Below are 26,048 nucleotides of genomic sequence, written 5' to 3' on the forward strand. Positions count from 1 at the left end.
TGTGTTCATGTTCACTGAGCTGCCTGCCTACCTAGACAGAGTTTGAAAGCGTTTAGCCACAGCAACTAAATGCCTGCAAATGCTAAGTAGGCAGCGCGCTAGATTTTGAAACGCAGCCCGAATAATCATCGCCGCGAGCGGTGGAAATGTCCAATCAGACATTCATAACAAGTCTTCAAAAAGTAAACCACAGTTGCCACTGTTTAAATCTGCAGTGGAAAACTAAACCTATAAAATTTCATGTGATACGCTACCTTAAAAATACAAAACTGTGTAAATAAATAAAACCATCAGTTTTTCTTTGCAATACTACTTCCATGAAATTGCTCATTATTGTCATTGTTTTACTTTCTTTTGAGCTTTTGAGAGTGTGTGTGTGTGTGTGTGTGTCATCATTGCGATATGTATTTTTACTGTTTTAAAATAAAAATGACCTTAAAATCAGTAGAACTGTTTTTTTTTCTTTTCAGATAAATAAAATCATTATTATTATTAACAATAAATTTGCATCATAGTAAATGGTAATGTGTTTTTTTTTTTCAATTACAGTACTGATAATTACACAAAAACACAACAAATAAATAAACGAATGAATATATATATACTAGTAACATTAAAAAAAAAAACAGTTTCTTAAGAAAAACATATGATTTGTTCTTGACAGGCTTCATCAATAATTCAATACTATGACCATAGTGTTATATTTGATACAATCACTGCCACAATATGTTTTTGGGGACTGAAGTTATTTCTATGAATTCTGTTATTTTCCCCCTTTTTCCTTCCTATGATTTCTTTCCTATAGTTACAGTTTTAAAATAAGACCAGAAGGAGCTGTGAAAAGTTGAGATAAATGGTTTCGAATGGGGAACATATTGTAAATGCTTTCCATCTGGAATGTGTTTCTTTCTCCTGATTTTCATGGAGTGTAACACTGACAGAGAGAGACAGAGAGAGAGAGAGATTTCATGGAAACTATAGTTTATAGGTAACAATTTGATTTAAAGTGACATTGTGGAAATACTCTGTGCCATAAGTAGTTTGGGTTGGGTTTGACGGTTCTCCTAAGGGCACACACACACACACACACACACACACACACACAGGGCCTTGTTTTGGCAACAGTGAGTGATCATAATAAATGTGCTGCCACAAGCAGGGAGGATACAACAGGAAACCTCACTTTTCTGGCTTACAGCCTATTTCAGAACACCAATAAAACACTTGTCTTGCAAAGATGAGAAGAAACCATCAATTATTGTTCCATCACTGTATTAATAATAATTGTGATATTTATGCAGCAGCACTTGAAACATTAATGAAGGCTATTATTAGAAAGATGCTAATTAATACACTTATCTAAAAGAATGAATAATTCAGGTTTACAGTGAATTTCAAGTTGTATAGTAAAACTACCATTCAAAAGTTTGGGGCCAGTACATTTTTTTTTAAATGTGTTTAAAATATGTTATTAATACCAAGACTGATTTTTAATTTGATAAAAATATAGTAAACACAGTAATATTGTGAAATATGATTACAATTTCAAATGAATGTTTTCTTTTGTGATATATTTTAAATTGTAATTTATTCTTGTGATCAAAGCTGATTTTTCAGCATCATTAACACAATCTTCAGAAATTATTCTAATATGCTGATTTGCTGCTCAAGACACATTTATCATCAGTGATGAAAACAGTTTTGCAGATTAATGTTGATGTGAAAATTTTCTTTACTGTCACGTTTGCCCAGTTGAATTTGTGCTTGCTGAAATAAAAGCATTGATTTCTTTAAATAGAAATATATAAAATAGAAATAACAATAATAATTTAAATATAAATAAATAAAATAACTGACCCCAAACTTCTAAACGGTAGTGTACTTTACAACAAAAACACTTCATTTTATTTTAATTTTATTTATTTACTTACAGGGGCAATGCACATTAATAAACATAACTGTAAATGTGCCAGAATTAGCCCAAAAGGCTATTTTACATCTTAATAACAAGATTTATTTACTTTTATTAAGTTTCTAGATTCTAAATGATTCTGTAAATGTAGATTTAATTACTGAAATCTTAGAATAATCTTTTCATTTGTATTTATGCATTTATTTATTTATTTTTTGCATATTTCTAACAGTCTAACCCCTGGTTTCACAGACAAGGCTCAAGTCTAGTCCCAGACTAAAGTGTAAGTCTGAGCTGTTTTAACTGAAAGAAACTTGCACTGACTGATCTTAAAATATATCAGCGCCTTTGTTTTGTCTCAAGATGCACACCAGTAATGTTTTTTTCTAAGGCATGTTAATAAAAATTACTTAAATTTCCTAATTGAACAATGGCCTAATCCTGGTTTAGTCTAAACCCTGTCTGTGAAACCGGGCCTAGGAGTTGTGTCACATAATTTACTAAATGTCTCCCTCTTCTGGTCTTAAAAGACATCAACCATGTCTGTCTGTCATTTGAACCAAATCTTACCATTATTCCTGTTTCTCCCCTCTAACCCCATAGTGAAATTACAATCGATCCACATGCAAATGCTCTTTAAAACTGTTGGATATTAGAATTGATAAAAACCATGTGTTCAATGAAAAACAAGCACACTGGAGCATTAATGTCATCACTCGTCATTCTCTAACATGTTTTATTTTGCAATATCAGGTCATACAATGAAGGAGAGAAAGAAAGCTACGTGGACCTTCATGGCAGAGAGACATCAAAACACCATTTCAGTCTGAACGAAACGCCAAAACACACGGAAATGAACTTTCAGGAAGAACATAATTCTCATGTCTGAAGAAGAGCATCAGTGGAGTTTCACAGCACTAGAAAAACCAAACAGCAAGTACTGAAGCACCCACGATGATGTTCTCTATATTGTCCTACAAGCCGTTTTATAGCATCAATAATACATAAGTGCTTTAGATTAGAAAAGGAAATCAATTTTGTGCTTGTTCACCTGTGCTTCCTGTTTCTTCCTTTGTTCTTTAGCTTTGCTAGTGTTACTCAGATCCTCTCTCCCTATACCAGTTTCATCTAAAACTACTGACTTTTGTTAACACTTTTAGTAGTGATCGACACATTACTGTTATACTATTTAATCTTTGTGTTCTCACGAACCTTAAAAGAAAGTTTCACATAAATAAAAAAGAAACGCACACATTCAGTAGGAGGTTTAAAGTCAGTTCTGTGGGTTGAATGATGAAGGTGGTGTAGTGGTAATCCAGGGAAAAACACCACTACAATAAATAAAAACAAAACAAATGTGGAGACTACAAGTGAAATCACAAAAAAAGCAACAGTTAAATTCACAATACAGTATATCTATTTAAATATAATTCATATTTACACCACACAGACAAACACATTCAGTATAATATGACTATAATTCATATATAATTCATTCAAACGGCTCCCCGTATGTTACATATACATCTTTTTTTTTTTTTGGTAGCATATTCAAGTTTTTGCTTATCTTAATAGGATGGATAATCTCCGGCTGGATTTGATGTGATAGACTTTATGTTGAAATGAGGGTCTCACCTCGTCCTGGGTCCAAAGCATTTTCCCTTGGCTATGATTTAGTAACAACCCTGCTAAGATTTCTTAAATGTGCTTTCCCTCACCCACCCCTTCCCTTTAAACCCACTGCCCAAATAGAAAGACTGAAGAGAGAGGAAACATACAGTAGCTAGTAGTTTCCATGCTGGCTGATCACATGACCGTCCTCTTGCTGTGATCTGTACAATAGACATATGTTTAAATGTTTATTCATTCATGAAAATGCATAAAAAACAGTATACAAACATGTAAAATGTATTTTAAAAAAGCATTTGGCTATGTATATGGCATATTATATTTTTTGCAGTATGCACAATATGGTTTCAGCATGCTGGAGATTTGCAACAGCAAAACTACAACAATAACTAAGTTTTGGTTGAAACAAAATTATGCAGGTTTTTTTGGTGCAAGAAACCTCACCTAACATTGTAAACGGACACAAATCACAAATATATACACTGCCACTAAAATGTTTGTGGTCAGTAAAATGTATTGAAGGCAGTAAGATTAGGCATTAAACTGATCTAATGTTACAAAAGATTTCTGGCTCATGACAAATCTTGAGAACATGTATCACAGTTTCAACAAAAATATAAAGCAGCACAACTGTTTTCAACATTGACAATAGTAAGAAATGTGTCTTGAGCAGCAAATCAGCATATTAGAATGATTTCTGAAGGATCGTGTGTAATGATGCTGAAAATACAGCTTTACATCACAGGAATAAATTACATTTGAAAATATATTCGAATATTAATTAAATTGTAATAATATTTCACAATATTCCTGCTTTTACTGTATTTTTGATCAAATAAACGTAGTCTTGATGAGCAGAAAAGGCTTCTTTAAAAAAAGCATTAAAATAACTGGCCCCAAACTTTGAACAGCAGTGTAAAGTTTAAAATATTACTCCTTTAAAATGTTGATTGGAAACCTAAAATGTATGCATAGTGAGTGACCAATATGCAATGAGCACCAAAACTCTGAATCCACTTTGAAAATATAGGACGTTTTTTTAGTTTTTAGTGGGCACAGATGTTTGGACCACACTGGATATTATTGTCAGGGAGTTTGTGAAGAAGATGCATAAATCACACGTACTTTATTTAAAGCCACTAACATAAACACAGGAGAACTACTTGGACACTGCAATCAAACTAAAACCTTCAATACCAGAACAAGACTGGGGAGAAACTGAGGACTTAAACAGAGCAACCAAACAAGCAGCACCTGCACAGAGCACTCAATCAATTAGTAACCATAGAAACAAAACGGGCAAGGAACAAAGGAGAGAATGAACTAAGTATCAATCTAGAAAACTGATCAAAAAACACACAGAACATGACAATTATGTAAAAAAAAAAAAACAACAACAGCAGAATGTTATGTGTGTCATCGTGTTCTGGTTCAGGGTTCGTTCACTCACCAGTGCAGAGCTGGAGCTCACATCTCATTGGAGAAGGAGGTGGGCTCACCCTGACCATACTGATTATAGCCTCCGCCTTCATATCCACCGCCCTGCTGGCCGTAGTCGGGCTGGTACCCGCCCTGAGAGCTGGCGTAAGGCTCCTGGCCATAACCTTCTTGCCCATAGCCTAGGAAAATACATTTAAAGGAGAATATAGTGTTAAGTTGTGACTATCATGAATATAATACCACAGAAATATCTTAATAGCCCCATATATAAGCTTAATCCAGACATTCAGATCTTTTCAGATATGAACTAATGCACAGAGACTGTAATGCCCACCCTGGCCGAAGGAGTCTGGTGCTGGCTGCTTCTCTCCTGACGGCACGTAAGTGCCAGCAAAGGATGCAAGCCAGCCGGTTTCCTTGAAGACGAACCACAGGTTCCCTGCCCACAGCACCACATTACAGAAGCCAAACGCCTGCAGGAATCAGACATATCAGCCAAATGCTTACTTGCACATATGCATTCATTTGTCTACCCAAATACACCTGTGGTTTTATCACTGGACGTTACAACATTATTCTTAGTTCTATTTTGACAACAAATTTGTTTTCTTGCCATTAAAAATGAACATTGTGGAGGGAAAAACATTCCTATCTTGCATTTAAACATTTATTTACAGATGAATCAACATCATGAATCAAAGCTGAATCACAGACAGTGTTCTTTTAGCATTATTTACTATACTATTTTTAATCATTTCTATATTTTCAGTTTAAAATGTGATTTTAGTTTACATTTTAGTCATTTGTTACCCTGAACCACAAAACCAGTCATAAGGGTCAATTTTTCGAAATTGAGATTTATGCATCATCTGAAAGCTGAATAAATAAGCTTTCCGTTGATGTATGGTTTGTTAGGATCTGACAATATTTGGCTGAGATACAACTATTTGAAAATCTGGAATCTGAGGGTGCAAAAAAATCTAAATATTGAGAAAATCACCTTTAAAGTTGTCCAAATGAAGTTCTTAGCAATGCATATTACTAATCAAAAATTAAGTTTTAATATATTTATGGTAAGAAATTTACAAAATATCTTTACTTAATATCCTAATGATTTTTGGCATAAAAGAAAAATCGATAATTTTGACCCATACAGTGTATTTTTGGCTATTGCTACAAATATACCCCAGCGACTTAAGACTGGTTTTGTGCTCCAGGGTCACATTTGTTATGTGCTTTTGAAATTTTATTATTTTTTTTATCTTTATTTTTTGTTTTTGTTTTTAGTTTAGTTTTAACTTTCGAATCTTTTTAGTTTTCAAAAGTTTTTCATTTTAATATTTCAAATTTATTTCCGCTTTATTTCAATAAATGTTAAATTGTTTTAGTTTTCATTAACCGATCACTGTTAGATTTAGTAAACTGAATGAACAAATGTTGTTTCAAAGTATTTCTAACATGGATGAATTATTTAGCACGAAATGTTGTTGTTAAAAAAAAAAAAAAACTGCTTACATTATTTCAACCACATTTCAATGCTGAAGTTCGGCAACACTGTGGCTGGGTTTGTATACAGCAGTGCATAATGCAGCATAATTATCAGTGCATGATTACATTATCATCCAGGACTCACATTATCTTGTCATTCCTCATTTGCATAATGCTGAACCTGTCTCAACTGCCCACATGTGCCATCGTCAGAGTCTAGGAACACGTTTAATATATGTGCATAATGACAGCGTTAAAGTGTCTGTACCCACCACAGAAGTGTTTAGGCCGGACATCACAGGCTCGTGGATTTCTTTGCAGCGGTTTTCCTCGCGGTCACACGCAGGGATGAGGTCGATCACCTCATCAGGGTCAGTGGCCCTCTTCACATCCGAGAGACCTTTGGCCCACGCCGATGAACTCACCAACCACATAAAGGTAAAAATAGCTGTCACCACAAAATCCTGTAGAACAACAAAACACAATTTTTTTTTTCTTTACTGTAATACACATTTTAATGGGTTATATAATATTAAAATATGCTTTCACTACCATCCTGTTATGCTGTGACATTACATAATATGTAAAGAGAAAGACTTTTTTTTTAACTTCATGGCTCCAACAGCAGTAAGCTTTTCTTACAGTCTTTCTCAGTAGTTCACTATGATTGCACTTTCATCAAGCTCAATAGTTCTCAATAGTTTTCGCATAAATAATATGGAGTATAGTCATAGTGATCAGTTTATTATAGGAATATTATGCTTGGCACAAACGTAAGAATATTGACTGTAAATAATCTATTGGGTGCAGTGACATTTGTTAGTTAAGGCTGTTAGACATTTTGCACTCATCTTCAGACTCGTAACATCTTTGAATGTATTTTAAATGTTGACAAAACATATCAAAAAGAAATGTCATGGGTTATTACAATTGTTGGTAACACCTTACTATAAGGTTCCATTCGTTAACAGTAGTTAACTACTTGCTTGCCAATGGATCCTCTGCAGTGAATGGGTGCCGTCAGAATGAGAGTCCAAACAGCTGATAAAGACATCACAATTATCCACACCACTCCAGTCCAACAATTAACATTTTTTAAAGCCAAAAGCTGCATGATTGTAAGAAACATTTTTAACTTTTAACCATTACTTCTGGCTAAAATACAAGTCCATAATCCATAACAACACTTCCTCCAGTGAAAAAGCCTATCTCCTGTTGTCCTCTCACATCAAAATCCACAGAGACATTTGTTTAGAGCTGTTTTGTTTTCATTTGTAAACGGTGCTTGATCTGTGTAGATTTCTCTCCTGATTCATAGAACTCAGCAGTATTATGGATTAATACAGGAAGACATTAGTGAGTTAAAAACCCATTAAATGATGGATTTGTTTCTTGTAATCACACAGCTTTTGGCTTCACAAGATTTTAACTGTTGGACTGGAGTGGTGTGGATTACTTGTGGTTTATTGTGATGTTTTTATCAGCTGTTTGGACTCTCAATCTGACGGCACCCATTCACTGCAGAGCATCCATTGGTGAGCAAGTGAAGTAATGATACATTTCTACAAATCTGTGATGAAGAAATGGCTTGAGTTGCTTGAGATTGGGGACATTTTCAGCAAATTTTCATTTTTGGGTGAACTATTCCTTTATTCATGGACCTGAGCTAACATGAACTAACAATTAACTTAAAAAAAAAAAAATAATAACATTAAGAAATATTAATAGCAACTGTAGCAGATGTATCGTTAACATTAACTAATAGGACATTGTAAAATGTAAAATGTTACTAAATAGTATACAGGAAGAAGACTCACAGCCTGAGCTCCTTTGTTTCCCTCACGGTACTTCTCCATGAGGAAGAGGTACACAGAAATGGCTGCCATTGAATAAAGGAAGGAAAAGACACCAATGGTGACAAAGAACTCAGCAGAGGAAGAGTTGTTTCCCACCAGAAACAGACGTTCAGGCTCCGGCCCTTTACACGTAGGAGCATCAAACCATACCTGGTGCAGTCTGTGGAGAAAAATACTTGATAAATGTCTGTCAGCAGTTACATTCCCTTGACCAGATTCAAGTTCATTTACTAGAATAAGTTTAAAATCTTTACATTAAAGACACTTTTTAAGACACGTTAAACCCTTTTGAAGCAGTAGTGCCTACAGCTGTCCGACTGACCTGAGAAATGTTTTTGCTGTCAATATTTCTGCAGTTATTATTACAGTATGCGTATGTCCTGTGTTTCTGATGAAGGCTTTCATTCATGAATTAATTCTTTTGAGTCGCTTCTTTTTTTCAGTGAATCGCCCAAGTGGTTTAACAAATCGACTCGCATTCATCTGGACCGCTCTCTCATTCAAACATCTAAAATGTAGGGTTTCTGCAGGATTTTTAAGCTCAAATTTAAGACTTTTTAAGACCTTTTTTAAGCTCTGCACAAATAAAATGAATACCATATGAGCAGGATAGGGCAATGTCTATAGTAATATATTAAACTGTTAAATGACTGTTAAAAAAAAGCATGATTTACATCAGGTACAAGTTTTCACAAAAACAAAAGGTTTTATAAAATGATACACTTCACATTTCAGCCTTTAAACCATTTTTAGAAAATGGATGAGTCAGTATTAATTGTTAAATTAATTATTATATTAGTTTAAACAATTATTATCAATAAATTATTATATTAAATAAATAACATATAAATATAGTAGTCAGCATTTGAAAGTTGTCCTAAAACCAAAATGCGTTCTTGTCTTAGGACAACTTTGATGAACTTTTTTGTTAATGTTGACTACTGTACATTTTACTGTTTCGATTTTTATAATGCATTATCTTTTTATCGATCCACCAGTTCATATTTACAGCTCTTCATGTCTGCAGGGTAAAAACAAGGGTCGACTTTCGCATTGGTCTGAACAAAAACAACAGGCTTATTAGAAATGCACATTCATTCTCTGCCAGCAGATGGCGCTTCCGGAATGGCAGAAATATAACTATTTCCCCAGTAACAGCTGTACACAAAGCATCGCCTGACTTTGAAACATGCAACACTCATAATGAAATCTTAGCCTTTTGAAGTTTAATCGTCACAATTCTGGTCTTTCCGTCCCCAAATTTAAGACCTCTTGAAATCATAATTACGACTTTTTTATGTACAATTTAAGACTTTTTATGGCCTTAAATTAGATACAACTAAATTTAAGACTTTTTTAAGGACCCGCGGGAACCCTAAATATGGTGTGTCACTCAGTATTGAGATACTTCAGAAGACAGAGAGCAAACACTACAAACAACTGAAACAAAAGGCTATTGTTTATGAGGTAAAAGAAAATGTGTTTTTGTGTCCGCCAGTGCTGTTTTTCAGTTGTTTTCTTCAGCAAACATGTGCTATACATGTATGTCTTTGACCACTGTGTTGCTTTTTGCCATCAATTAACAACTTGTGAAGCAAAAAGCTACATGTTCGTAAGAAACAAATCTTTCATTAAGATGTTTTTAAGATGTTGCTTCTGGTTAAAATCGTTCAATTAAAGTCCATAATGTTGGTTAATCAGGAGAGAATGCACAGATCAAGCACCGTTTACAAGTGAAAACAGTCCAAAACAAAAATGTGGGTGGGCTTTGATGAGAGAGAACAACAGGAGATGGATTTCTTCACTGGAGGAAATTAGCGTTATTATGAATTATGGACTCGTATTTTGGCCTGAAGCAATGGTTTAAATTTAAAACACAATCATGGGATTGTTTCTTACAAACACGCAGCTTTTTGTCTTCACAAAACGTTAAATGATGAACTGGATTACTTGTGGATTATTGAGCCGGGGGGGTACATTTGCAGATATATATTTACAGTAGGAAATTTACAAAATATCTTCATGGAACATGATATTTACTTAATATCCTAATGATTTTCTGGCATAAAAGAAAAATCAATAATTTTGACCCATGCAATGTATTTTTGGCTATTACTACAAATATACCTGTGCTTTTTATGACTTGTTTTGTGGTCCAGGGTCACATATAACCTAGATAGTTATATCAAATAATAAAAACCGACAGTACGTCTGACCTACAGCACTATGTGTGAACTGGGTGGATCAAACACATGAATGGACGACTGTCGATATTAATTTAGGACTTGTGTCTGCTGCGCTGTGATCTAATTGGACAGGAATGGCAGTGGGACACTGACCTGAACGGGTAGCCAAACTCAACCTCGATGTTCAGGTCACTCTCTGAGCGGTTCTTACACTCCACGCTCATACGAAACACTCCAGAGTAACCGCCGCAGGTGGAGAACGCGAAGATGGCAAAGAACTGAAGAGGAGAACATGAGAGTCAGTTATACTGAATAAGTGTGTAGAAAGGCAACTAGCATGAAATAGGTGTCCTGAAAATGCTCATGTACAATAGATCTACATAATAACAAATATCTTTCACTGTTTTAACAAGCAACATACAGTATAAATCACACACACACACAAAAATATTATACTGTAGTTAAGTTTCACTAGTGGCCAGTTTTTGGAAGGGCTTTTTTCCCCCTGTTCTATTATTAATACAGTATCAGTCACACTGCATTATGGGCTCAAACTCCAAAAATGTTCTATGAAGCAAAGATGGCAAATTCTATGTATGGGAAAAAAATCCATATTTACTCTATATATACAGTGTATATGGCTGAAAATGATGGAAATGCTGAATTTTCAGCATCATTACTTCTTCAGTGTCACATGATCCTTCAGAAATCATTCTAATATACTGATTTGCTGCTAAAGAACCTGAAAACAGTTGTGCAGCTTCATTTTTTGTGGAACTGTGATTCAATACCTTTCAAAATTTTAAAGTAAGTAAAAAAAAGAAAGAAAGAAATTAAAGGTATAGTTCTATCCCTTTAAAACTTCTATTTAACAAGGGTGTATTAAATCTTCAAAAGTGGCAGTAAAGACATTTATTGTGTTAGAAAAGATTAATATTTCAAATAAATGCTTTTCTTTTGAACTTTCTATTCATCAAAGAATCCTGGACAATTGTATCATGGTTTTCACAAAAATATGAAGCAGTTTTCAACTGGATGAAAAGCCTATTATCTTAGCACAATGCAAGCTGGATAAGAAATGTTAACTATTCAAAATGTTACACACTATCCATCAAAAGTTAGGTGCAAGTAATGATATTTAATGTTTTTAAAAGAAAGAATTCTCTTATGCTCACCAAGTCTTCATTCATTTGATCAAAAAAATTTAAAATACAGTAAAAAGAATAATAATGCGAAATATTATTGCAATTTAAAATAACTGCTTTCAATTTGAATATATGTTAAAATGTTAATATATAAAAGTTAAAGTTCTAAAGTAAAGTAAAAGTTTTATTCCTGTGAGTCAAAGCTGAATTTTCAGCATCATTACTCCAGTCTTCAGTGTCACATGATCTTCAGAAATCATTCTGATATACTGATTTGAAACATTTATTATTATCAGTGTTGAAAACAGTTGTGCTGCTTAATACTTTTGTGAAAATTATTAATATTTAGGATTTTTTATTTTTGAATAGAATTTCAAAAGAGCAGCATTTATCTGAAATATAAATATTTTGTAACATTATAAAAGTCTTCACTGTCACTTTTGAACAATTTTAATGTATCCTTGCTGAATAAAAGTATTTACAAATCTCAAATATTTAAATGATATATTTAATAAAAAAAATATGGTTTAAAATTCTAATTTAAAATGTCAGTAAAAAGAAAGGAGTTAACATTTCAAATATAAAATAAAGAGAAAACACAGAAGTGAGCAAGTTCTAGAGTGATGATTCACCATCTGCCGTATCACACCACTAACGGCACCTTTCCTCTGCTACCCAATCAGACGCGCTGCTGACTCAATACTAGTGCAAAGTGTTGCACCTGTTGTCATGGATACTTAGCAAATGAGATGAGGCGACAAGCATGAGGCGTTAACGAATTATCACAATAATGTTAGTGAACTGACTGGAATTAAAGCAGTAATTACAGAGCACCTAGCATTAGTGCTCTCTCTCTCACACACACACACACACACAGAGATTAGTTGGTCAGAGTATTTTTACCACACCCTCCCTTCACTGCAGGAAGATCCGATTGAATAGAAAATCCGGCTATTAATCTTACTGAGGTGCTTCACCATCTGTCACCACACACGCTGTGCCGATCTACTATATGTCACTCTGCGCACACACACATTTACACACAAACACACACATAAGCTCTGTTCCAAAACCTAGTGAGCTCCCTCACGGCCTACACTGGCAGTATCCAAACCATCACGGAAAACGTGACTGATCTGCAACGCTTGACATAGACACAAGCTCCACGTGCCACAAATAGCTCTCTGCATGCTATTTCATTTATTTAAAGTCACTACAATTTATTTAGTTTATTATACATGGTTTATCCATGCACATCATTATTATTATTATTTTTAAATTCATGTGCCCTCCACATCTCTTCTCTGATGATGTGTTTATTGGCATGAGGGCGGGACAAAAACCTCCTCTGTCCAGCAACCTGTCAATCCCATGAGATTGCAGCAATAGAGAGCATTAGTGCCCGCCCCTTCATTTTTAAATTTCTTTTAGCAGCACTGGTTCCAGAAGTATTTTTTCCCATTCATTCTTCCTATAGGGATTAAAAAAAAAAAAAGTCTTCTTTAAAGTGCTATAAGCCATAAACCAAACCAACCATCTACAAGCTATGGATGCCAACTGCTGTAAAACTCCAACGAAGAAGAAGAAGAAGAAGAAGAAGAACCATCTACAAGGAGAATCATATCATTACAAACTTTTATTTGAAGCAAAAAAGTATTTGAAATCAGACGAAAAGACAAAGGTACAAGATTGAGAGCTTTTAGGAAGGCTGACTCAATGGTGCTTCATGGCAGTGGGCGGAGCTAAAGAGCTCTCGCTCTGCTGCGACTCTGATTGGTGGAATTTTCTGCACAGCATCATGGGTAATGTAGTTTTTCACTATGAATTCTGCTATTAAATACGATTATTTTAAAAATAAGATGAAAAAATATGGGCTGACAGCTACAGAAGCAAATACTATCGATTAACAAGCTCACAGTAGGTCTGTCTGTAAACATTTATAAGTTCAAAGAACAATGATCCAACGACACAATCAATTTCTGATGGACCAAATTAAATCCTACCCTACATTTTTTGTCTTTCAAGTAACAGTTGGATATACACTTCCTATGTGCAATAGTGAAGAAAATACGATTACAACTTCTGTTTCATTCAGCTGATGTTAGCATGTTGCTAAGCTAATGGAGTAAACTCTAATAAGTATTAAATGTATTCATCGTATGAACAAAAAATACTTTTCAAAATATTTTGTGAATAAGTGAATATGAATCACTACTAAATTTAGCTTTTTGGTTTTTCAAAACGAATCAGTACTGATGTAGCAAGTCAATGTCTTAATTAAAATTTCAATTTTCAAAAATTGTTTCAATGTTTTTCTAACAATGAAACAAAAGCTGACTTTTAGTTAAACCACATTTCAAGGCTGAAGGTGGGTCACATGATGTCTGGTAAGTAAACAAGTTGATTTTTAATAATATTACAATTATATTAAATATTTACAGTAATTGCACAACATGTGAATCTTGGTACACAAATAGTCGCTGGCGTAATATGGCACAAGCACCAGATGTAATGAACACAACACTTCAATATCCTGTCTGAGTGTCTCGGCAAATGAAATGGGTTATTATTGCAATGAGTGATTATATTTGTTAGAAGGCTACAGGACGGATATAAAAGATAGATAAAGACAGAAAACAACAGAAAGTATATCACACAAGATCAATCATTTCGCTTTTGCATTAACGAAGGGTCAGGGCTTCTACTTTATTTGTAGTATATCTTGACAGCTGTTCAAAAAACATCCGATAGGGATTTCAGAATTCAGATCCAGTAGGATCTTGTTTGATTCCTAGAATCCTGCTGGATACTGTGTGAACTCTTGGTTTGTATTAAATAACGTCTTGCCGAACAGTTACAGGAAATCCCAGAGAGAGCTTTAGCAGTTTTCAAATCCCCACAGATTTTCTTTCAATTCTTTGACACATGGATATTTCATCCAGCTGGTTCAGTTAGGAATTATGTGTTCCCATTTAGGACATCTAGGTTTTTGTTTAGTGTTGCTGTAATCCTATAAGAAAATTGCCATTATGATCATGTTCCAAATTAGGACAGGAGTCCTGTAAGCTTTCCTTTAGGATTTTTGACTATAAGGAATAAATGAAAGAAAAAATAATAATGAATGATGTAACTAAGGCCCCGTCCACACGGAGACGCATTTAGCTGTATACGCACACATTTTGTATCGTATAGTCGATATTTTTTTAAACCGGATCCCAGAGTGGATAAATCTGAAAACGACGCCTTTGCGTTTTCATGTGTACAGCCAATCCGTATATTTTCTGAAGCGACGATAGCCCACGTCTCGCCACTACGTCACGTAACAGCAACAAAAACATGAACAAGCACCGAACGATTGTCTTTTTATTAACTAACATTAACACAGATTAATAAATGTATTGTTCCATGTTCGTTTGTATACCGCGCGCAAGGTTTATGTGCAGAGTCCAAGTCTTCTTCTCTGTTTTTGATGTATCTCTGTGGCAGAATTACAGCGCCACATGCTGGTCTGGCATGTATACGTCGGTTTTGTGGTTTCGTGTGTACGCAGATATTTCTTGAGATGAGGGGGGAAAAAAGGATCGGATAGGGAAAGCTCTAGCCTAAAATTTCTATCCACCTTTTTCTTCAACGCGGAAGTAAGCCTATGGGTGAGACTTCTGGTTCATTAGCCGCTATAGGGAAATAACGAGGAGAATAACAACGTGCAGTAAACGGTAAAACTGTTTGCGCTGCAAACCAGCGTGATAATAATTAAGATACAATACATTAAAATAATATGATAATTTTCAATATCAAGCAGCAAAATGAACTCTTTTGTACCGGAAGCTAGACCCATAGAATTTACAAATTGCCCATTTTTACGGCAAGAAAAAGGTGGATTGTGATCCTAACAATTTTTAGAGGCATGAAAATGCCCTAAAGCATTGTGCTGCATTTATTGGCACTAGTTTATATACTGAAGTCAGAAATAAGTTAAAAGCATTAAAATGACTGTTATTATGTCATATAAAAATGTCTATTATTGTATATTAAAATATTCAATCTGTTTAAATGATTTGATTTTTAAATAACAGTAACTCAATCAAAGGGAGTTGAACTTGCGATTGCATCCAAACCATGTTTATTATACAATAAAGCCTCATTTCAACCGCAGACTTTGGCATCATTCTGCAATTTTGACAGAGTTTTGCTGGAAAGAACCAAGACCATATGTTTACTGAGGATTCATGCCAGCTCTAAATGTCTCTCTAATTCTGAGCAATTCATTATTTTAGGAAGCTTTAAATAGAAAATTGGACAGAACTGGCCGTAAACTCATCATGGCATATCACAGTGATCCAAAGTGCTGCCCCAGTATATCTGCCTAACGTTTTAATACAACAGAAGTTCAGAAATTTTTAAAAATGTTACTGAATTCAATTATTGTAATTAAATTATTAATGTATCAATAATGCATTAATTATTTTACAACTTCACACATGCACAAACACACACTTGTCTGCAAGCTCACAGGTTAGAACTGTAGATGATTCATAACGGACAGCTTTGATTTCCTCAATCGCTTGACTGTAGACCAGCGTCAGGTTCCTCTCCGAGCGTGGGTTACGCAAGCAGCAGTGACCGTTCACAGCCTCCCACACAATAACATGCGCGTGTGTTGTGTTTACTGACAGCCACAATTGAGATGAACTAGATTTGCACTTCTTGTAAGAAAATACCAGTGCTTTCGGTAAAATTACAGTTTTACAAACTTGCAAACGTAAGATATTCTACAGTTTTGTAAAAGGAAATAATACAAAGGAAAGAAAAAGACATTAAAAAATAGCAAGATAAAAAACAAAACCTTGCAAGGTGTTTAGTTACTCACCCATTGTAAGATTTTAATGAATCCTAATGGCTGTTTGATGACTGTGAACTGCCCAGTGGCGACCAGCTAAAAAATAAACACATAAATAATATCAGCAACATAAAGTACAGCTATACAAAACATCAAACCTGGTATGTGAAAATGAGTACACTTTAGCATACTCTTAAAAAATGTACACCTCAGTGTGAACTCATGTTTCCAGACACTTAAATGCATGTTAACAAGTAAATTTGTATTTAAACTATAATAACTACAATAAGAGTGGCTTATAAGAGTAATAAGAGTAGGACTATCCTTATATGTAACGTCATAATTATTTCTACTGTCTTTGAAATATGGTTCAAGTGTACTGCCAACTAAAATATACTTTAATGCTGTTTCTACTGAAACTTGTATGTCATGCATTTAAATATTTTTATACTTGCAGATTTGTATAATGAAGAAATTGCAGTTTAGTACATTTAAAATATATTAACTTTAAAATCAGGTAACACACGACAATTAAAATGATCACATTTAAATAAGTGTATTCCTGTAAAGCACAACAAATATTATTAAAACATGATGACTTATTATGTACTTTAAAGTAAACTTTTAATTTTGACATTATTATTAATTATTAATTAATTTTGACATTATTTTGGCATATTTAAAAGGTGAACTTAAGTGTGTTAATAAACAAGTGCACTCTATTTAAATACACTTAACCTTTTATTCCATCACTTATATATATATATATATATATATATATATATATATATATATATATATATATAAGATTTCAAGTAGGCTACACCAGAAGTGTACATTCAGTAGAATTAATCTTACTTCTTTTTCACAAACAGTATTTATCTACAGTATCTATATGTCTGCCTGTGCACTGTATGGTGCAGTTTGCAGCTTATTAATTCTACCGAGCACACGGTCACATATTTTGGTGGATAATGCAGGTATGTTGCATTTGGCTTTTTTCTCTCAATAAATAACTTACACTGTATTAACCTGACCGTCCCCGCTGACGACAGAGCGACCAATAGAGCGCACGCGAGAGGAGAGGGAGACTTTGCAAGCATTAGAATTAGTCAAAGCTGCTTATCTCAACGTTTCCTTTATGAAAGTGCAGCTGGCGAGCATTTACAGGCCGATATATCTGACTCGCACAGCGGGCGCAAGGCCAGAGAGCACGCGAGTGAATGCGGCACGCTGCAGACTGCGTCGCACTGTCGTCTCTCACTGATGCTCTTTAATGCAAACCATCTGCTGTAACCTAGCGTGTGATATCCCTGTTCTGTTATGATGCGATAACTGACAAACACTGACTGAATAAATACTATTCTGAAGTCCGAGTGAATCGTTTGAGCGAATCGGTTCTCTCGGACGGTTTGGCTCAATGAACTAGTTCGCCGAATCGTTTGTGGCGTCGCTCAAAATCAGCATTTTAAGTTTAATTCTTAACTGTATGGGTTGGTTACGTTGAAACCTCACAGTTTTACTTTGAAAATTCCTCCTGTCACAGTCAAGTGGTGTATGAACTCAAGAGAATCGGTTCGTTTGAATCACTAAAAAGAACCGGTTCAAAAAAACGTTTCGCTCGCGAATTGAACATCAGCGTGAATACAGATAAATAAGCCCTCGTCCTTTAATGCCTCATCTCACAGATGCATCATGAAAACAAATACATTAGGTTATTTGAACAGCCAGTCTGGGCTATGTGAACCATAAAGCATCCCGTTTAAAAATAGTTGCGCATTAGTTCCGTCATTCTTACAAATATATATATATATCCTGCAGGATAAAATACCACCGTCGCAATGCACTGCATAAATCCTAGTGTTGTTTACCGGTTTCACGAGAAATGTCTTGAATTGCTAACGGTTTTCTGTTGTGTTTTATCTGGTGGCATCCAGCAGGGATTCCCTGAAAGTCAGCGAGACGTCGTGTCTAGGTATTCTTGTCCCATTTAAACTCCTGTTAAAATCAACGCCGGTCTGTCAGATAACAGTAGCCTGTTTGCCTGTAGGTCTGTGAGGAGTTTGCAGTACATTGCAGAATTGATTCGGTGAATAGCTGTGATTGAAAGCCCTACCTGGTTGACAACATCCATCTCGACCGCCTTTCGCTGATAAGAGGATCAGACGAGTGGAGGTAGAGCGCCGCTACATCCGGGTCACCGCAGGAGCAGCGCTCCCAAACACCGCTCACCATAATCTGTCCGTCAGAGTCCTGCTTGGCTGAGGAAACGTGCTCTTTTTTCAGGATTATCAACCTCGAATAATACAACAATGACTGCACTCCTTATTAGAATGAACTGTTTTAACTTCATGGGTTAAAAAAACAAACATACAATGAATTAGAATTAATGATAACAATAATTGAATAATAATAATAAAACAATAATAGATCAATAAATAATTATTTATTATAAATAATATTAAATTAAAAACAAGAACATTATTGCATTTAGTCATTTAGCAGACGTTTTTATCCAAAGCTACTAACAAATGAGGACAATAATCAACAAAAGAGCAATAAAAGTGCTATGACAAGTCTCAGTTAATCTAATGCAGTACACAAGGTTTATATATATATATATATATATATATATCTGTGTGTGTGTGTGTGACTCTGGACCACAAAACCAGTCATAAGCAGTGATGGGAATAACGGCGTTATAAATAAACGGCGTTACTAACGGCGTTATTTTTTTCAGTAACCAGTAATCAAACGAATTACTGTTTCCCCGTTACAACGCCGTTACCGTTACTGACAATAAAATGTGGCGTTACTATATTATATTATTAGAATTAAATTTTTCAGTTCATCTGAATGGATGCGCAGTGTAGCTGTATTTGACGTACCATAAATTCTAGTGTGAAGTCACACGACTCGCCGTTGCTTTCTCTCACATACACGCGCGCAAAGAAAGATACAGAGCACGAGAGTCTTTCATAACATGCAGAATTGACGCGCTACATGTAAACGATATTCTTTGTTGTATTTTCCTGTCAAAATAACGGAGTTCCTTTGGAATTCTTCAGCTTTTAAGAACTGCCGGGTTCTCCTGTAGTGGGCGGAACCGGAACTAATGCGCAAGCGACAATCTCATTGGCTGGCGCTCACCTATTATCGTCCCTGTTTTGATTTCAGCAAATCAGTTCGAGCGAACGCAGACAACGTGATTAATATTCATGACCCAGCAGCTCATTAATCCTTAGTGCGTTTTATATTGATGACACATATGCATTCATACGTGGTTATTCTAATTACTAAAGTACTATCATCATATAATATTAAATTATCATATTATATTATAATGCTTGACTGACTGATACTAAGTGTCAGTAGATACATAGTGTAGATTAATGTACAATGTTTTATAATAATAATTTATTCTTTTTAGTGTCCATTTCATTAATTTAACATATTTAATATTGGGGGCACCCAAATTTGACATTTGAACATTTTTTAAAAAGTAACGCAATAGTTACTTTCCCTGGTAATTAGTTACTTTTATAATGATGTAACTCAGTTACTAACTCAGTTACTATTTGTGAGAAGTAACTAGTAACTATAACTAATTACTTTTTTAAAGTAATGTGCCCAACACTGGTCATAAGTGTCATTTTTTTGAAATTGCGATTTATACATGAATAAATAGATAATACTGAATAAATAAGCTTACCATTGATATATGGTTTGTTAGGATAAATAGATACAACTATCTGAAAATCTGGAATCTGAGGGTGCAAAAAAATCTAAATATTGAGAAAATCGCCTTTAAAGTCGTCCAAATGAAGTCCTGATAGCAATGCATATTACTAATCAAAAAATTAAGTTTTGATATATTTACAGAAATTTACAAAATATCTTCATGGAACATGATCTTTACTTAATATCCTAATGATTTTTGGCATAAAAGAAAAATCAATAATTTTCACCCATATAATGTATTGTTGGCTATATTGCTACAAATATACACATGCTACTTGTGACATGGTTTTGTGGTCCATTGTCACATATAATAAATAAAAAGAGAACAAGTAGATAGAATAGAAAAAGAATAGGGTGTTTAAGGGTCTTTTTTAAATAAAAATAAAATAAGTCAAAAAATTGAAAAATAATAAAGAATGCTAGTTTTAGATTGTCATTTTGGATAATAAATAAAAAGAAAACAAGTAGTTAGAATATAAATAGAATTAGAATAGAGAGTGCAAGGGTCAAACGAAGATGGAAGAGATGTGTTTTTAGCCGTTTCTTGAAGATGGCTGACGACTCCGCTGCTCGGATTGAGTTGGGCAGGTCATTCCACCACAAGGGAACAGTTAATGTAAAAGTATGTATAATATAATATAATATAATATAGGCTAATATAATATGTGTTATATTATAATACTGGATGTAAAACAATACATTATAATGTAGACCCTGATGTTTTGATTTCTCCTAAGGTTCATATGTAGATCTGTTCATGCACTAGGATTATTTTCTTAGCGATCAATGTGAAATGGGTTTCCTTTAAACTGTTGCCGCAGGTTGACTTTTTCCTATTGGTTAGAGGTTTGGTATAATAAATTGCTTTTGAATTAACTGCTCGTATTAAAATATTTTATTCACTTTATATTCTGCCAGTGTTAAAACATCTGAGCTCCTGTGAGGTCCTTTATGAAACAGTGTTTATGAAATGACTATACATATGATCATACAGTGATTTTCAAATTGAAAATGTGTATAACCAACACAATCTCATAGCAATTTGTAACAGTTTTACATTTTAGTGAATTAGTGGCTAAATCTGCTCATGCCCCAGAGAGGGTTATGTTAGGCTAGGAGTTGGGTTAGATGCTTTTACTAAAAATTGTATGTTACGATTCGCATAGGCCTATTACAAATTCATACAAAATCGTAAAATAGTTACATTTTCCCATGAGACTGGGTTGGTATAGTACATAGCCTAACAGTGACTGTATAGACTGTAAAATGTAAATAGGCTAGTTAAAATTTACAACAATGAAAGTAAACTAAGCTTCAAGAAAGACCAGAGGACTTCTTGTCTCAGTTCCAGCACTACAATTACAACACTACAGTATGGAAAAGACAAGTTCTTTAGGTAGTAAACAAAAAATTGAATATGGAATAATCAGGGGGTGTTTACACAACACCACAAACTAAAAATGCATTTTGGCCATTCATTTATACAACAGCGGCAGTTTGGGGGCCTGTCTGTGAAATTCACAAAACGCGAATTTGTGAAAACGGTGATGCACATATGTTGTAAATCTATAGAAATACACAGGCACAGTGACAACTACTGGCCTGGCATGCACAATACAGCGTTTTTAGTCGTTTTCGTGGATCCGTTTGAACAGGGATCATTTTGACAACATTGTCTTCTGCATGCAAATCTTTTCACAAACGTAAAGGAAAAACATTTCCCTTTTGTGTACAATCTTCGTGTAAACATACGGTACTTCCTGTCCAACTCCCTTCAAAAACTGCTACCCACCTCCAAAGACAATTGTTTACAGTCTGTTATCTTCGTATCATAAAATCACACTTTGAGTGGCACAAGGCAAAACCAACCACACACTCACATATTAACTTCAGTCCACAGAGTTTACAACAGTTGGATCTTGCTCCAGATGGCACATTTATTTAAGTTTCTCTCCTCTTCTCAGTACATAAAAAATGCCTGCTCTACTCTCCACCCCAATCTTGGCCAAAAAAAAAAAGTTTTGCAAGAGATTCTCATCTTGTCCTTCCTTTAAAATAAATGTAACAGTAGATTTATATTCAGAATTAGAGGATGGAGTTCAAATACCATCTGCACGGGACAGCAGAGGTCAAAGAGAAACAAAAACAGACAAAATTATGTAGGCACAGATGGTTAAGAGCTCCAGTTGCTTGGGATTTAGAGCCGATGACCATGCAAATGATTTCGAGAAGATCCACATGTGGCGATGCAACTGAAGGGACACAAGGGCCCATGATGAGCAGAACTGTGTGGCAGGTAGCAGCAGCGGTCACTTGCTCACGAATGTCATTTCTGATGAAAAAAATGACAATCTTTTAATGTGCATTTTAAATCATAATTAAAGTTGATCATAGTCTCTATTTGATTTGCCTGTGATGCTGCTTAATATTTTTCACAAGGAATTAATAAATAAACTTACTTGGGAAGTCTTGCGTCTCCTGCAGCAATCAGCACAATAATCTTCAATAACAACAGAGACAGACAGTCATTTACAGCCAACATGAGTAATTGACTCTATTTATTCCTATTTAGAAGAATTCATGAGCTTTTATTATTGTGTATAAAAAAAGAAAAAAAAAAGAAAACTATCAGTACAGTTCACTCTCCATGCAGACACAATGGTGATACTGTACCTCCACTCTCTGACTTTTTGAAAAGCCACACAGCACCAATTAACTGGGCCGAATAGTAGTTGTGCTAGTACATGTGTATTTGAGAGTAATGCTGGCATTTCAAGTTGTATTGTAATTTTTTTCCCTGTTGGTTATTTTTTGATAACCAATTCTTCAGGAACTGTTCCACAAATGTTTTTTATTTTATTTTAGCTTTTAAGTTTTAACTGTGCATAAGTTGCAGTTGAGTTTAAAGGGAAAGAATCTTTTAACTTCAGTAGTTGTGTATTTAGAATTTTCTACACTTTAAGGAAGATCGGTGAAAATAATGACAAACTAATCCTACGTCATCCAGTAAAGTTTATGACGAAGTTGCAGATGTCAATATAGTTCACATTATGACAATAAATTGTTTACATTTAATGTTTTTATAGAGACTGTTTGATTTAGTTGACCCCTAAATGTTAATTAATGCATCAAGTTAAGTCGTGATGTATTGTCAAGTATGTTGACCCATACTCAAAATTGGTGCTTTGCATTTATCCCATTCAAGTGCACACACACAGCAGTGAGTAGTGAACAAATGCACACACACAGAGCAGTGGGCAGCCAGTGCCAAATTTGAGGTTCAGTGCTTTGCTCAAGGGCACCTTAGTCATGGTATCGAAGGTGGAGAGAGTGCTTTTCATTCACAATCCCCACCTTCAATTCCTGCCAGCGCAAGAATCAAACCAGCAACCTTCAGGTTACAAGCCCAACTCCCTAACCATTAGGCCACGACTAACTGTCAAACATGTACTTTTTTAAGGCTGCTATTCATGCATGAATCTGTATGACTCCGGTCGTAGTTAAGGATAGCTCTTGATTGATTGATGATCAGTGTTGGGTAAGTAATGCAAATTATGTAATCAGATTACTTTTTTCAAGTAGGCTAACTAAAGTAACACATTACTTTTAAATTTACTTTGAAATATCTGAGTTACTTTGTTGTCCCATTTATTCACTGACATCTCTCCTGTTCCCGTGTTGCGAGAAATTGGGAGTAAGTGCAGAGGATCTTCTTTCAGCCTGAGGCTTATTGATTTCACTTTTGGTGTGAAAGGGCCTTTATAGTTGCCAAAAGTATAACTTTTTTTTGTTATTAAAACAAACAAGCAAGGCCAGCCCAGCTGAAAAAAAGTAACGCAAAAGTAACATAATGCATTACTTTCCATAAAAAGTAACACAATTAGTTACTTTTTTATGGAGTAACGCAATATTGTGATGCATTGCTTTTAAAAGTAATTTTCTCCAACACTGTTCATGATTAACTCTTGTCTTCACTAATCATGAGTTCATGATAAGTATGATGAAGTATTAAGTATTAATTCAGGTATTAGTACCTTTATTGTAAAGTGTTACCAAAATATGTGACATGGCTACCATTACATTTTTAAAATGTTCGTTTTAAGTTTTAAGCAACTGATAAGCCCAAAAGAAAGAGATACATTTAAAAGATAAAACACAATAGTATTCTTACCATGACAAGGCGGTATAAACAGGAAAAGCATGATAAAAACCATGCTGACTGAAACAATGACAAATCCCCATAAATCTATTGAAAAAAACGTTAAGCTTATAAAACAAATACAAGACCACACACATTTAAATGACACTGCAATTTTTTTAAGTCCTCGGGTGGACTAATGCAATGACATTCAGATATTTTTAAGTGTGAATGTAAATACTTGAATGCAACTTCTTTAGTAAATGATGTTTAAGTAAATCACTGTCCTACCTTGAATCAGATCTCGCTCATAGACTGGATCACTGGTCTCAGTACTAACGCCGTTACCTAGTGTGCATGTGTAGAAGTTATCAGGATTTCCTGTAAATTCAACTGTGATGAACTCTCCTTTTGGATGGTGCAGTGAGCCGATCAGTATTTCTCCAGAAGAATTCCTCCAGATGATCGGTTCACTGTACTCACATATTAAATGCACAACATCAGGGTTACCTTTGACCTTCTTGATTTTTATCACAGGTTTAGGGACCCGCTCTGTGAAAGATGAAGGATGAAAATCGTAAGACTGCATTTTAATACAAATCATAACAAGCACCATTGTTTATCATGTCTGTTTGGGACATGTATACCATGGTATTCTTGCTGTACTCTGGTACTGCCACAATACAGTGACAATCATTCAGTACCACTGAATGGTATTAAGCAATATAATCAACATCCACTCACCCATAACTTCCAAGCTGAATCTTTGTTGCATCTCCTTACTGTTGATGTCAATGGTATAAAGACCACTATGTTTGACAGTTAAATAAGTTAAAGTGATTTGTCCAGTTTTCTCATCAAGAGCTGTGATGCCTTTGAATCTCTGATTCGGGGTGGAAAAAACATAATCATCAGCATCCCATTCAATCGCCTTGACAACAAATCCACTGCTGTTTTTGTGTTTCCATGTAATGCTGCTGACAGGAGGATCGATGTTGGTTGGACGAAAAGAGACTTCATCACCCACTGCTTTCTTCACATTTTCATCTAATGAGAGATTTAGACAACGTTCAACAAACAAGTCTCATTCATTCACTACATTCGTTTGCATAATCATATATAATTACAGTTGGGTTATACTATTATATGGTTTAAAACCCAACAGCTTTAGAGTCGACAGAAACAGATTTTGCTCCATCTTCAATAAAAGGTTAAAATATGCACCTGAAACAGCTTCTGTTGTGATGAACACGACGCAGATGGTGATCAGCATCAAGCGTCGTAGAGGCATTTTTCTTATTATTACCTTAATGCACTTTTTTTGTTGCTCAGAATGTCTATTACACATCTACGATGAGGTGTAAGAACAGAGTGCAGAGAGGAAGTTTGAAAACACAGAAACCGCAAACATGCAGCACTGCCACTATTGGTTGGCTGCAGCTGCAGCTGCTGCTGTCTTGTGTATGTTCATGGCAAATGTTTGATGTCTGACATCATCAGTGTTTAGGAAGACTTGCAACCAGGGCCTACATTATGCACTAGATAACGCATGAAATATGACCTTAAAAGATCATAGCAGGGCAGATCTTGCTCGCTAGGGGGCGCTCTGTTGCGTTTGAATGGCAGTCAATAAAGATGCAAAAATACAATTCAGTTAAATGATTAAATGTGCC

At 34.8% G+C, this 26,048-nt stretch overlaps 2 protein-coding genes across 4 annotated transcripts; both read right to left on the minus strand.

The window, feature by feature from the left end:
* Nucleotides 1–2,634: 2,634 nt before the first annotated feature.
* On the minus strand, nt 2,635–19,525 carry sypb (synaptophysin b). Of its 3 annotated transcripts, none has more exons than XR_009272512.1 (10): nt 19,385–19,525; nt 18,613–18,757; nt 16,527–16,592; nt 10,665–10,789; nt 8,287–8,485; nt 6,742–6,933; nt 5,316–5,454; nt 4,992–5,160; nt 3,691–3,744; nt 2,635–3,243 (listed from the first exon to the last, which is right to left on the minus strand). XR_009272512.1 is itself a non-coding variant. In XM_058785064.1 (9 exons), exons 2-8 carry the CDS (start codon nt 18,628–18,630, stop codon nt 5,009–5,011), a joined length of 891 nt encoding a protein of 296 aa, XP_058641047.1. In that variant the 5' UTR covers nt 18,631–18,757; nt 19,385–19,524; the 3' UTR covers nt 2,635–3,744; nt 4,992–5,008. The 3 variants fall into 3 exon arrangements, 1 of the variants encoding a protein (XP_058641047.1); XR_009272513.1 differs by having other exon boundaries at nt 2,635–3,276; XM_058785064.1 differs by having other exon boundaries at nt 2,635–3,744; nt 19,385–19,524.
* A 2,629-nt stretch (nt 19,526–22,154) lies between these two features.
* LOC131545935 (uncharacterized) lies at nt 22,155–25,740 on the minus strand. Its single transcript, XM_058785175.1, has 6 exons — nt 25,600–25,740; nt 25,120–25,422; nt 24,667–24,927; nt 24,409–24,483; nt 22,697–22,737; nt 22,155–22,569 (listed from the first exon to the last, which is right to left on the minus strand). The coding sequence occupies exons 1-6, from the start codon at nt 25,721–25,723 to the stop codon at nt 22,564–22,566; spliced, it is 810 nt and encodes a 269-aa protein (XP_058641158.1). The 5' UTR covers nt 25,724–25,740; the 3' UTR covers nt 22,155–22,563.
* Nucleotides 25,741–26,048: the final 308 nt, after the last annotated feature.

The sequence above is a fragment of the Onychostoma macrolepis genome, chromosome 08 (assembly GCF_012432095.1).
Source record: "Onychostoma macrolepis isolate SWU-2019 chromosome 08, ASM1243209v1, whole genome shotgun sequence".
Classification (NCBI taxonomy): domain Eukaryota; kingdom Metazoa; phylum Chordata; class Actinopteri; order Cypriniformes; family Cyprinidae; genus Onychostoma; species Onychostoma macrolepis.

Coding starts and splice junctions, on each gene's coding strand:
- sypb (XM_058785064.1), bottom strand. Junction 6,934..8,286: donor GAAACAAAGGAGCTCAGGCT/GTGAGTCTTCTT, acceptor GTTGTTCTACAG/GATTTTGTGGTGACAGCTAT. Junction 5,161..5,315: donor ACCAGACTCCTTCGGCCAGG/GTGGGCATTACA, acceptor GTATTTTCCTAG/GCTATGGGCAAGAAGGTTAT.
- LOC131545935 (XM_058785175.1), bottom strand. CDS start 25,723: ATGTGTAATAGACATTCTGAGCAACAAAAAAAGTGCATTAAGGTAATA. Junction 25,423..25,599: donor CACAACAGAAGCTGTTTCAG/GTGCATATTTTA, acceptor ATCTCTCATTAG/ATGAAAATGTGAAGAAAGCA. Junction 22,738..24,408: donor GTTTATACCGCCTTGTCATG/GTAAGAATACTA, acceptor TTGTTATTGAAG/ATTATTGTGCTGATTGCTGC.